This window comes from Balaenoptera ricei, chromosome 2, assembly GCF_028023285.1.
Source record: "Balaenoptera ricei isolate mBalRic1 chromosome 2, mBalRic1.hap2, whole genome shotgun sequence".
NCBI classification, from domain to species: Eukaryota; Metazoa; Chordata; class Mammalia; order Artiodactyla; family Balaenopteridae; genus Balaenoptera; species Balaenoptera ricei.
In genome coordinates this window covers 43525159-43538318 of record NC_082640.1, presented here as the reverse complement: position 1 = coordinate 43538318, position 13160 = coordinate 43525159, and the positions used below count along the sequence as shown (strand labels likewise).

Sequence of the window (13160 nt, the reverse complement as noted above, 5' to 3'; positions counted from 1 at the left end):
ACCCACAGCCAACATTGTCCTCAATGGTGAAAAACTGAAACCATTTCCACTAAGATCAGGAACAAGACAAGGTTGCCCACTCTCACCACTATTATTCAACATAGTTTTGGAAGTGTTAGCCACAGCAATCAGAGAAGACAAAGAAATAAAAGGAATCCAAATCGGAAAAGAAGAAGTAAAGCTGTCACTGTTTGCAGATGACATGATACTATATATAGAGAATCCTAAAGATGCTACCAGAAAAGTCCTAGAGCTAATCAATGAATTTGGTAAAGTAGCAGGATACAAAATTAATGCACAGAAATCTCTTGCATTTCTATACACTAATGACGAAAAATCTGAAAGTGAAATTAAGAAAACACTCCCGTTTACCATTGCAACAAAAAGAATAAAATATCTAGGAATAAATCTACCTAAGGAGACAAAAGACCTGTATGCAGAAAATTATAAGACACTGATGAAAGAAATTAAAGATGATACAAATAGGTGGAAAGATATACCATGTTCCTGGATTGGAAGAATCAACATTGTGAAAATGACTCTACTACCCAAAGCAATCTACAGATTCAATGCAATCCCTATCAAACTACCACTGGCATTTTTCACAGAACTAGAACAAAAAATTTCACAATTTGTATGGAAACACAAAAGACCCCGAATAGCCAAAGCAATCTTGAGAACGAAAAATGGAGCTGGGGGAATTAGGCTCCCTGACTTCAGACTATATTACAAAGCTACAGTAATCAAGACAGTATGGTACTGGCACAAAAACAGAAATATAGATCAATGGAACAGGATAGAAAGCCCAGAGATAAACCCACGCACATATGGTCACCTTATCTTTGATAAAGGAGGCAAGCATATACAGTGGAGAAAAGACAGCCTCTTCAATAAGTGGTGCTGGGAAAATTGGACAGATACATGTAAAAGTATGAAATTAGAACACTCCCTGACACCATACACAAAAATAAACTCAAAATGGATTAAAGACCTAAGTGTAAGACCAGACACTATCAAACTCTTAGAGGAAAACATAGGCAGAACACTCTATGACATACATCACAGCAAGATTCTTTTTGACCCAGCTCCCAGAGAAATGGAAATAAGAACACAAATAAACAAATGGGACCTAATGAAACTTAAAAGCTTTTGCACAGCAAAGGAAACCATAAACAAGACCAAAAGACAACCCTCAGAATGGGAGAAAATATTTGCAAATGAAGCAACTGACAAAGGATTAATCTCCAAGATTTACAAGCAGCTCATGCAGCTCAATAACAAAAAAACGAACAACCCAATCCAAAAATGGGCAGAAGACCTAAATAGACATTTCTCCAAAGAAGATATACAGATGGCCTACAGACACATGAAAGAATGCTCAACATCATTAATCATTAGAGAAATGCAAATCAAAACTACAATGAGATATCATCTCACACCGGTCAGAATGGCCATCATCAAAAAATCTAGAAACAATAAATGCTGGAGAGGGTGTGGAGGAAAGGGAACTCTCTTGCACTGTTGGTGGGAATGTAAATTGATACAGCCACTATGGAGAACAGTATGGAGGTTCCTTAAAAAACTACAAATAGAACTACCATACGATCCAGCAATCCCACTACTGGGCATATACCCTGAGAAAACCATAGTTCAAAAAGAGTCATGTACCAAAATGTTCATTGCAGCTCTATTTACAATAGCCAGGACATGGAAGCAACCTAAATGTCCATCGACAGATGAATGGATAAACAAGATGTGGCACATATATACAATGGAATATTACTCAGCCATAAAAAGAAATGAAATGGAGGTATTTGTAATGAGGTGGATGGAGTTAGAGTCTGTCATACAGAGTGAAGTAAGTCAGAAAGAGAAAAACAAATACAGTATGCTAACACATATATACGGAATCTAAGGAAAAAAAAAAAAAAAAAAAAGGCCATGAAGAATCTAGTGGCAAGACGGGAATAAAGACACAGACCTACTAGAGAATGGACTTGAGGATATGGGGAGGGGGTGGGGTGAGATGTGACAGGGTGAGAGAGTGTCATGGACATATATACACTACCAAATGTAAAATAGATAGCTAGTGGGAAGCAGCCGCATAGCACAGGGAGATCAGCTCGGTGCTTTGTGACCGCCTAGAGGGGTGGGATAGGGAGGGTGGAAGGGAGACGCAAGAGGGAGGAGATATGGGAACATATTGTATATGTATAACTGATTCACTTTGTTATAAAGCAGAAGCTAACACACCATTGCAAGGCAATTATACTTCAATAAAGATGTTTAAAAAAAAATAATAATAAATAAATAAATAAAAAACTGATGGCAGGTAGAGCAACTAAGACCGTGCACCACAACTACTGAGCCTGCGCTCTAGAGCCCACGAGCCACAACTACTGAGCCCGTGTGCCACAACTACAGAAGCCCACGCGCCTAGAGCCCATGCTCCGCAACAAGAGAAGCCACCACAATGAGAAGCCCAAGTACCGCCACGAAGAGTAGCCCCCGTTCGCCGCAACTAGAGAAAGCCCGCACACAGCAATGAAGACCTAACGCAGCCCAAAAATAAATAAACAAATAAATTAAATCTTAAAAAAAAAAACAAAACTGATGGCAGGGTCCCACTCCAGAAAGAGGGAATCAGAATCTCTGAGGACTCTGAGGATAGACCTCAGGCCTCATGTTTTAAAAGCTCCCAAGCAATTCTAATGTGCAGCCAGGACCGAGACCCATGATATTGAACGAGGGGCACCCTGCACGCATCCAAAATGGGGCTGCCCCCTCGCCTCCCCGCCATAGCACCTACTCAGGGCTCCACTCAAACAGGCGCTCGATAAATCCTTGTTGCCTGGATGGGGGAACAGATTAGTTGTCTATCATTAGCCCCCTACAAACTGCTGTGCTGGACTTGTACTGATTTTCAACATTCCATTGGTGGCTGATAGAAGCTTTTTTTAAGTCAATTATTCAGTACATCAAAAGGATACAACTTCCAGCAGTCAATCAGCAGCTACCAACATGCTTTCTGTTAGAATAATTACTTCTGAGAGTGAAAGGTACAGAAACAATCCGGACAATATATTCATGCCAAAGGAAACTTACAAAATTAACTTGCTATCTTTTTCGTCATTCCTCCTGGTCATATGCAATGAGAAGAATTAGAAATTGTATATTAAAAGCAATTCTGGAAACTTCCATCACTATCACTCAAGGAGAAATGAGATCAGAAAATGAAAAACAAAACCCCCAAGCAGGGCAGAAAGGGAAGTCTAATATCAGGAAACCGCTAATGTGAACCAGATCTCCTAATAATCAGAATGATTTCATCAGTGACTTATTCGCATCTAATCGAGTTAGGGGAAATTTTCACAAGTCTGGGTGGAAGCTATCAAGTGGGGAGAGATGAGTATGCAAGAGGTGTTTAGGATTGAAATCTGCACCAGCCAACCAACCTGCCTGCCAGTTGTGGTATTACTGCCCATGGCGCCCTGGGGCTTGCTGAGGTTGGCACAGAACCTCCAGCCGGGAGCAGAAAGCCTGGGCCTTTATCCAGAGCCATGGCTAACACTGGGAATGCACTGGTCCACAGCAGAACCCCATCCCTGGATACTGGAGCCTAGTGATGGACTGGTGATGGAGACGCAGGCGAACATGGGCCATTCAGTCCAGTGGAGGGGGCAGGTGCTGAGGCCTCTGCAGGAGGGGTACCAGTGCAGCCCTGGAAGCAGTGAGGAAGTGGGAGGAGGCATCTCAGCTGCACATAAGGAGGTGTTAGGGATGTGAAGGGCTTAGGGGAAGACAAGCCCTGATGAAAGAAACAGCATGGACAAAGGTCTGGAGGTAAGAGAGAACTGGGTGTGCTGGGGGCACCCCAAGAAGTCTGACACAGCTAGTGGTTCCTCAGAAGGTGGGCAGAGCAGGGAGGTTGAGGCTGGAAAGGCAGCAGGGCCAGATCGTGAAGGCACAATGTCCCGACTGTGGGGGGCATGCATGGAGAGCTTCTTTCTGGTGGAAAAAAGGTAGGGATCCTAAAGAGGGAAGTCACAGGGTCAGAGGAAGACACTGGGATTGGCGTCAGACAGACCCTGCGTTCCCGCGCCAACGCCACCATGCTCTGCGTGACCTTGGCCAAGGGACTAATCTGTAATCAGGGAATAAGCAGAACACCTCCTTGCCAAGGCTGTTACGAGGATGAGTGAGATATTGGGCTGGCCGAAAAGTTCATTTGGTTTTAAGTAAAAAATAAAGACATTTTTCATTTTCACCAAAAACTTTAATGTATTCATGAACCGAATGAACTTTTCGGCCAACCCAATATATGCGGGGCTGGGGGTATAGGTGAAAGAATGGCTGCGTTGACACTGGGAAAGGAATCCAGTGGATGCAGAAGGAATAACTACAAAAAGGGGAAAGAGGGAAGAGAGATGAAGAAGACTGTAGTCTGTGGAAGATTTCCGGGGGGGAGCTTGGAGACAAGAAAGGAAGAGGAAGAGGAGGAGGGAGTAAACGTACCAGGAATCTAATCCACTGTTTTGACATTTTCTCAAAATACTGAGATTCCTCTGACTCTGGGCCAAGCTGCCACGGGCCATGAGGGACACGTGGAAGGCCCCGTCACCTGGCCTGCACCGGCTCTCGGAAAAACTTGCTGCTGTTGCAAGTTTCATGGTTGTGGTTGTTTTTAGGGCTCGACCATCACAAAGGCCCCTTTCCAGGATACACATGGCTCTGTGGTCCCAAAGCCCTCGTCCACCCATTGGAAGGCAGGGCCTCCAGAGATCTGCCTCCGCGGGGTGGAGTGTTATTCCCACCCTAGCCCTGGGGTTTTCTCAATCTCTGCCTTGTAATTGTGGGGGGATATCACCTCTCTGCTTTGCCTGCACCCCAGCAGACAACATGAGGCCTCCGGTACTGTGAAGAAAAGGCAGGTGTCTGGGGAATAAACCATATGTCCAGAGGGAAGCGAAGAAGCTTGCCCTCTGATGGTAATTGCATTCCACAGCTTGCTGTTTCAGCAGCTAGAAGCAAACCGGGGCCTGATTAGGCTCTTATTCAATAAGACTCTCGTCCATGCAAGATCAGGAGACATGGATTTTTCTAGACTATTTTTTGGTCAGAAAATGCTGTGGAATAGACTGCTTTGGTCTCAGGATACTAGCCTATACTGAGTCAATGTCATTCTTATAACAGCACAGTAACCAAAACTGATTTATAATATAACTTTTTGGACATTAAAATGTTAATGAAATTGCTGTCATGAAAAAGAATAGCTTGTATATTTATTTTAACCATTCTCAAGGTCCCATCTCTTTTTAAAAATTCATTTCCTCTCACTTGAAGAAACTGCTTTATCATCTAATTTAAAAAATCAGTTCCCCTCCCCCCAGGGTGATTTACTTTCTCTATAGAAAAATGGTAGTAACCGGCCAAGAATCTAAATGTTAAATGCAAGGAAAAATGAGATCTTTGGAAATGAAAATAAATGATCAATTTTTCTTCCTTCGGAGAAATCGCTACTCCCAAAAGATACAGGATGTGGAAAGGGGAGGAAACAAATGATTTCAACTCTAAGTTCCTTGAAAGCAGCCACTCAGCCTTCTTATCTTTCTTTCCATCTATACATTTCTGGACATTTATGGAGCACTTGTGGATGTCAGCTCTCACTTAGGAAACTCACAGGTCAGGGCAAATGACAAACAGATCACTGCAGTGAAACGAGAGAAGTGCCTCCAGGAGAGACAGGTACTAAGACTGCAGGGCCAAGAACCCCAAAGTTAAAGGAGGGCAGGGATGGTATCACAGAGCAGGGGGCATTTGAGTAGGGTATTGACAGGTGAGTAGGAGTTGTCCAATTGGAGGGAGAAGTAGGAAAACACACATGTTGTGTGGGGAAAGCTGAATACCACAAACTGAAAGGAAGCACAGCTGAAGAGCATGGCGGAGGACAGACATGTGCTGAAGACACACACAAACCCAATTCAGTGCCTAGATCTTATCTTCTAGCTGACAGTAGCATTAGAAAGGGTCCTATGCAGTATTACAGAAATCATTCTGGCTTCAGTGTAGAAGACAGACCAGCAGGGGGTGATCCTGAGTTGTGAGGCCAGGGAGGCAACTACTACACTGGTCCAAGCAAGAGATGAGGAGGGCCTGCACCAGGGCAGTGGTGGTGTGGATGCAGAAGAAGGGCAGGTGAAAGAGACGCCTGCAAGGTGGGATCAGCAAGACTGGGTGAGCAGTCCCTTAGCCTCAAGTTTTCATGCAGAGAATGTGGAAAGCTGCAGGCTGACAGCCAATTGCATAATTCATGCTGAGAAGGAAAGAGCCAAAAAAAAAATGATAGTGGGAGGATGGAAAAAGGTGGGAGGCATCTAGCTAAGAAGAAAAGGGCAAAGGAAACTGAGCAGAGGACAGGTTGGATTAGTGCCACATAACCTCAGGTTTGGAAGAGGTCTTCCCTGATAAGTGGTTTTCTAGCCTTTCTTTACATACTTTTGTTGATGGGGAGCTCATTACCTGTAGAGTCAACCCATTCCATTGATACCTTTTGTGAGTTCTTTGAACCACAATCTTTTCCTCTGGCTCCACAGAGCTTCCTTTGAATTTTTACTTTCAGTTGCTCAAAGACACTTTTTGGAAACCTATTTGATTTAGCAAGAAGCAGCTGGATGGCCTGGCAGGCCTCCCATCCTGCTGATGGAGAATCCTCCACTAGAGCAGGGCAGAGGCTGAGATAAATTCACAGTGCAGGAACACAAAGTAGGGGACACGTGTGGTTGCCCACTCTTGTCCTTGACCTTAGGTTTTAAGCTACTTTAGCTGTCTGAGTCCCCTGCTCCATCCCACCCCATCAGAAAATCACCAATACCGTGCTGTTGCAGCCAGCAAAGCAGGCAGACAGGTAGGTGATGCCATCTGCTCCACACACTGGAGTGAAGGAATCCGTTTGGCATTCACAGTTTTTATTGCAGGACGAGTAGGGGTCCAGGGCCGAGCCAGGTGATGAGCTGGAAAAGACAGGAAACGTGGAACCCATCAGAGAAAGGTCAACTTCTGTTGGATTCCCCCAGTGACAGCCCTCTGCCCTCTGTGGTCATGGTTCAGGGAAGGAGGGCCATCAGTGCTTGGACTGTGCATGGATATACAGAAGCTGCCTCTGCCCGTGTGCTCCCATTTTGCCTGTCTGACCTCGCAGGGTGGCAGATAAGCCCGGCCCTACTTCTCCTGACTTAACTTCAGGAGAAGGCCTGGTGGCCTGCTCAGAGGAGGAGACTGGTGTGGAGAGGAACTGGTACCCTGCAGGCCAACCATGCTGCAGCCCTGATACTCCAAACTGGATTGCCAAGGCAGCTGCAGAGTCTCATGTAGAAAAGGGGACAGCTATTGGCACTGGATATGTAAGGACTCTCTGTAATTCCCTCTAAGGGCAAGTCTGATTGGACTTTAGTTCAAAGTCTTGGGATAATAACTAGGAAATAAGTTGTCCTACAAGAGCTAACTTCTTTCCATTCTTCTCTCCTTTATTCCCCTCCATCTCTCCCTCCCACACGTATCAATACCTACCATGTCTCAGACCCTGTAATTACTATGTGAGCCTAAAGATAGCTTCTGATGGTTTAAGGAATTGTTGGGACTTCCCTGGTGATTCAGCGGTTAAGACTCTGTGCTTCCATTGCAGGGCACATAGGTTTGATCCGTGGTCAGGGAACTAAGATCCCGTATGCCGTGCATGCGGCCAAAAAAAAAAAAAAAAAAAAAAAGGGAATTGTTGAAGTCTCTTCTGTCTTTTATTTTAAGCTGAATTTTAAAATAAAACTTATTTTTAATTTTCTATCTTCACGTCATTCCTAAAGTCAAATGCCAAAAATAGGCATTTGAGTCCTCTGGGGAGTGAACGTCTGACTGTCTCCCCAGTGCTCCCTTGGCCGCCTGGGAGAGAGCCTTTCAGTGGAAGTCAGCTCTCTCTGCACAGAAGGTTCACATGGATTCTTCGACCCTGGGAGGAAGATGCAGAGGCATCATCAACTTCCCAGCTCATGGTCACTAGGGACAAAGCTGGCTCCATTAACCTACCCCGGAGAGAGGGTCCTGGCATCCTGGGCAGGCAGGGGTGGCGAGACCTTTCTGGGACTTACGTGTTTCCATAGGGAACAGTAACCCCAGCCACAGGGCCCGTGTCACAGCCCAGGAAGAGGAAGGAGACGTAACAAGCGGTGGACACCAGGTTGACGAGCATGGCCATCCGAATGGCCCCGAGGGCAGACAGGCTGAGTTTCTTCACCAGGAGACCGCCCAGGAAGATGCCCAGACAGGCACATGGGATCGCAGTCATCCCTGGAGGAGAGCAGAGGGGAGAGGACCATTAACCAGGGAAGAGGGGCCAATCAATGCAGACACTGGGTGCCAGGCCCGAGGCTGAGTCCTGCACGGACAGGATTCCCTGTGACACCACTGTGGTGCCACTTGCTCCACTGTGCCCCAAAGTGTCTGTTAATGGCCTCATTTCTACCCTCAAGGAGCTCACGAAAATTGGGGAAGACAGACACGTAAGAACTCAATGATTAGGAGTCTAAGTCATACACCTTTCATGCTAAGTGGGGAACCCTCGTGGGAAACACACCCAGCTGGTGTGGGAACAACTGAGAGACAAGTCAGACCAGCTGGGAACACGCACACGCATTTGAGGAAAGTATCAGGGAGCAGTGATGTGCCCTCTGTGCGTTTTCCAGGCGGTGCGGGAAAGGGGATCAAATTGGGGATTTTCTCCCACTCTTCAGGCAAGGAAGTCTGGAGGCTGTTTAAACAAAGGTCCCAGAACTCACCAGCCTGTGGAGACAGTGTTTTAACCAGCCCCGCGACCTCTCAGGAAGCAGCATCAATCAAATCAATATGTTTCATAGCTCCTGGTGAGTAATTGGCATATATTTTTTTTCCCTTTCTTATCAACAGAGCTATCTGCAAGGCAGCAGGGCCATAAACCTGTTATTTCTGATTCTCAGAGACTCAGGGCATCTTAGGAGGACCAAAGGATCCTAGGGTTCCAATCTCCTGTTTGGTTTTGTTCTGTTCCGATTCACTTCATCTAAACTCAGCTTTAAATTACTGTGTGTCATTAATCTACCATGTAGATTGTGCATGGCCAATTTTCCAGTTTAGGCTGCCTCTGCCTTGCCAATCAACAGACCTCTAGGTCAACTGACTACATCAATCAGCTGGTATGTGCTAAAGGAATGCAAATTAATTTTAATATTCGGGTGAGAAAAACAATCAGGGAGGCTGAGCTCTGCAAAGGAAATAGCACAAATCACACTTTTTGAAAAACATAGTATCTCTGTATTATTTGATGCTCTTGGATGATCTGTGCTTGGTTCTCTCTCGTCCTGGTATAGATGATCCTCAGGACCTCGCCCCTATTTGCCTGTCTATAGCCCATGCCATACCGCTCCCCCAACTATGCCCAATCCTCCTCCTCTCTCTCCCTGGAACAGGCCAAATCCATTCAAGCCCCCAGTCTCTGCACTTGCTGTTTCCTCTTCTAGGACATTCTTACCCTCTATCTTTACTTGGCTGGGCCCTATGCTCATCATGGAGGCCTTCCCAGACCACCCCATCTAGAGTGGTCCTGCAGCCCATTTGGGATTTCCTACTGTTTCTTGCCCTGTTTTATCGTTTGCATGGCTCTCCCCAGTATCTGAAGCTGCCTCAGGTATTTCTGGTTTTCTTGTTTCTTGTTCTCTCTCCCCCTCCTAAGATGCAGCTTCCCTGAGGACAAGAACCGTTCCATCCTGTTCAGTCCCGGCTCCCTGTGCCTAGCGCGGTGCCCAGCACAGAGTGGGCGCTTGGGGATTATTTTCAAGATGAAGGGAACAGCGAGCAGATTGGATTTGTGTGAGTGAATACTGATGACCAGAGCCCACGCCCAGAGAGCAGGTTGCATTTTGTTCCATTTTCCATCAGAGGCAGCAGGGAGCGGCCCCTGGTGATGATGGTAACTATGGCAATAACAGGCTTTCGGCACCTTTTCTCCAAGCCATCATCAGCCTTCCCTCTCCCTCCCTGACATGTGTGCAGCTTTAGCATGCGGGCAGTTATCAGAACTTCCCCCAAACTCCATCCTCATTAGCTTAACCTATGCAGATTGAGTCCTTTTTATCTTCTCGCATAAATCAATGCCGTCAGCCCTTAATCATCTGTGTTGCTCTTTTCTGAACTCTGCCCCATCTGCTGATGACTTCATGGGTGGCCCAGAGATAGCGCTGATGGCCCAGGATGACTGCAGGGGTCCATCCCCTGGGTCTGAGGGGGCTACTGATGAAGCATTTTTGGACACGAGCCTTGCCTTACGCTTCCGCTGCCTCTCTCTGTCCCCTAAAGGCCCCCTGCCAGCCCCTCCTGCAGCCAGCCTTCCAGAGTTCATGCTAACAGACTGATGCTATGGGCAGGGCACAGGGAGAGGGCACGTGTCCTGCCTGCCTGGGCTGCCAGCCGGATGGACGGACCGACAGATGGGCCACCACGCTGCCTCTCCACGTGGCGGGAGAGGGTCTCCCTGTGCAAGTGCTCTAACAGACAGAGTCCCTGGGACAGAAACAGGTGCAGGAAGGCGAGATTGTTTTTTGACCTTCTGCCCTGAAGACTACTGATTTGTTTGTTGATAGAAAACTTTGGAAATCTGTCCTGAAATAGAACAGAGCCCCAACTTTGAAGCAAATGTAATCAAAATGTAAGGAGCTGCTGCAAAGAAATCAGGAAGTGAGAGATAAACTCTTTGGGTGCTGGAGGGCAAAACCTGAGAGATTGTAGGTATAATGAAGAAGTTATAACTTTAATTATAGAGAGACACATTTTACCCTATCTCTGTCAGACAGCTACTAAAGGGCTGACTGCATCTTGCTAATACCTCTTGGAAGAAATACTTATAAAATAGTGTACGGTAGAGAGTTATTAGTAAAAAAGAAAAACACAAGGCTTGTGCTGCCCTAGCAGCTCCCAGGGAGAGGTGCTGGGATCTGGCCACATCATTGCTGGTAGGGTTTTAATTTTTTTTAACTTGATACCTTACGTCCAGTGAAGTGCATAAGCTTAAGGGAACAGTGATGAATTTTTGCCCCTTTATACACCCCTGTACTAAAACATTTCCAGCAGCCCCAGGGGCTCCCTGGTGCCCCCATTCCCTCCACCCTCAAGGGTAACTATCATTCTGGCCTCTATCACTTTAATTAACTTTTCTTCTTTTTAACTCTTAAATATGTACTCTTTTGTGTCTGACGTCTTTCAACTCTGTCAGATCCATCCACATTGAGGCATGCATACAAGCTCTTGCTTTCTCATGCTGTATGACAGTCCATTGTATGAATATTCTATAATTTACTTACCCATTCTAGTATCGATAGATACTTGGGCTGTTTCCAGTTTGGGGCTATTATGTATAAAGCTGTTTTGGATACTGTTACCTACGCATATATAAATGAGTGGACCTAAACACTCATTTCTGTTGGATTTATGCCCAGAAGTGGAATGGTTGGATCCCAGCGTAAGCATATGCTTTTAGCTTTCATGGGTACTGCCAAAGAGTTTTCCAAAGCGCTTGTACCATTGTGCACTCCCACCAGCAGTGTATGAGAGTTCCAGTGGCTCCACATCCTCACCAACACTTGGTACTATCAGTCTGGCAGACATGGACTAGTATTTCATCATGGTGCTCATATGTGTTTTCCTGATGACTCATGATGGGTCAGCACCTTTACATGGGTTTATTGGCCATTTTGTGAAGGAAATGCTAAGGAGTAGATCAGAAAATATCACCTCGCCCACTTCTCTCAGGACATGATCTACTTCTACTTAACAGAGAAGATAATTCCATGGGGCTGGAGCCCTCTCGACTGCCAGGCCGGACTTGTCACATTCTCAGGGGCCATCCTCATGTCTCTCTCCTTCTCTGCACTTTCAGAACAGATGAGCTCTTCTGTCAAAGGCTGTCCGCCATACTCCCTCTCTTTTCTGCACATCGCCTCTGCTGGTTCTTTCCCCTCTGCTTAGACACCTGCTCAAGTCCTTCCTGTCACAATAGCAACTGTCTCTTAGCAACAGCACCGTCACTACTCCACTCCCTTGACTGCAACACACACTGCCCGCCATGTCTTCTCTCCGTCCCTCCACCGCTAAGCTCGGGAAAGTGTCCTGCAGCCACTGGCTGTTCCTTCCCTCTTGTGAGCTGCTCCCCTGCTGCCGTTTCATGGACACAGCCCTGACACAGGCTGAAAGACGTCCTGGTTGTTGAAGGGACCAGAGGCATGTGAGGCCGCATCACGCGTGGGCTCTCATGCTGCTGACAGCTTCCTTCTTGGTATCGTCTCTTCCTTGACTCCCGTGATCCACGGATTTCTTTCAGGAGTTCCTTCTTGAACTTCTCTATGGCCTCCTGTATTTCCTTATGGGCAGTGTTTCACCCTCTCTATTCTAATTCTACACATTTTCCTTCTGCAAATTCCACTCCTGTGTCCTCAACTACCATGCACAAACCGATGCAACCCACATCTTCTTCTTCAGCCCTCAACCATGCACAGGACATCATGTAGATATACCATGGCCTCAGCAACTTCAACTCTGAATTCACAACCTTCCCTACAGATCTGATTCTTTTCTGCTATTTCCAGGTTTCACAAACGGTACCACCCCTTGTCTGAGTCAGAAACCTGGAAGTCATTCTTGACCCTTCATTCTCCTTCCTCTGCCATGAGACCACTTTCCCTACTGCGTATAAGGAATGCTCCTTCTCATGAGGGCAAACTGGTTTTCTTTAGCATGTCAGCTCCAAAGGACTGGAAACAGATTCCTGTAGTCTACTGCTGAGAAGACTGGTAAGATCACGCTCGAGCTTGGGGAGAAGGAGTGTCATGACCCATTAATTACGTCTGCCATGGGCACAGGGATAGAGGGGAGCATATGGCTTCCAACCTCTATATTTGCTGACCGTGGGTTTTATGCTGCCAAGAATATTCTTGCTTTTTTATGTTCTTGACCAAAGCCTACTAAACTTTCAAGATCCATCTTGATTCCCCGCTTCCTTCCTCACATCTTCCCCCCAATTGTCCAGTTCACACCGATGTATAGACTTCCTGGCCTGTCACAATGCTTCCTACGCACACTTTATATTG

The 13160-nt window shown here is 46.2% G+C and overlaps 1 protein-coding gene across 2 annotated transcripts in view; it reads right to left on the bottom strand.

Moving 5' to 3' along the window:
- Positions 1 to 13160, bottom strand: part of SLCO3A1 (solute carrier organic anion transporter family member 3A1) — a 323676-nt gene that overhangs the window by 33619 nt on the left and 276897 nt on the right. For both annotated transcript variants that reach the window (XM_059912549.1, XM_059912548.1), the window contains exons 6-7: positions 8139 to 8337; positions 6872 to 7010 (exon numbers count right to left, since the gene is read on the bottom strand). In XM_059912549.1, coding sequence (XP_059768532.1) covers positions 6872 to 7010; positions 8139 to 8337 — 338 coding nt within the window. The remainder of the gene's footprint in view (positions 1 to 6871; positions 7011 to 8138; positions 8338 to 13160) is intronic.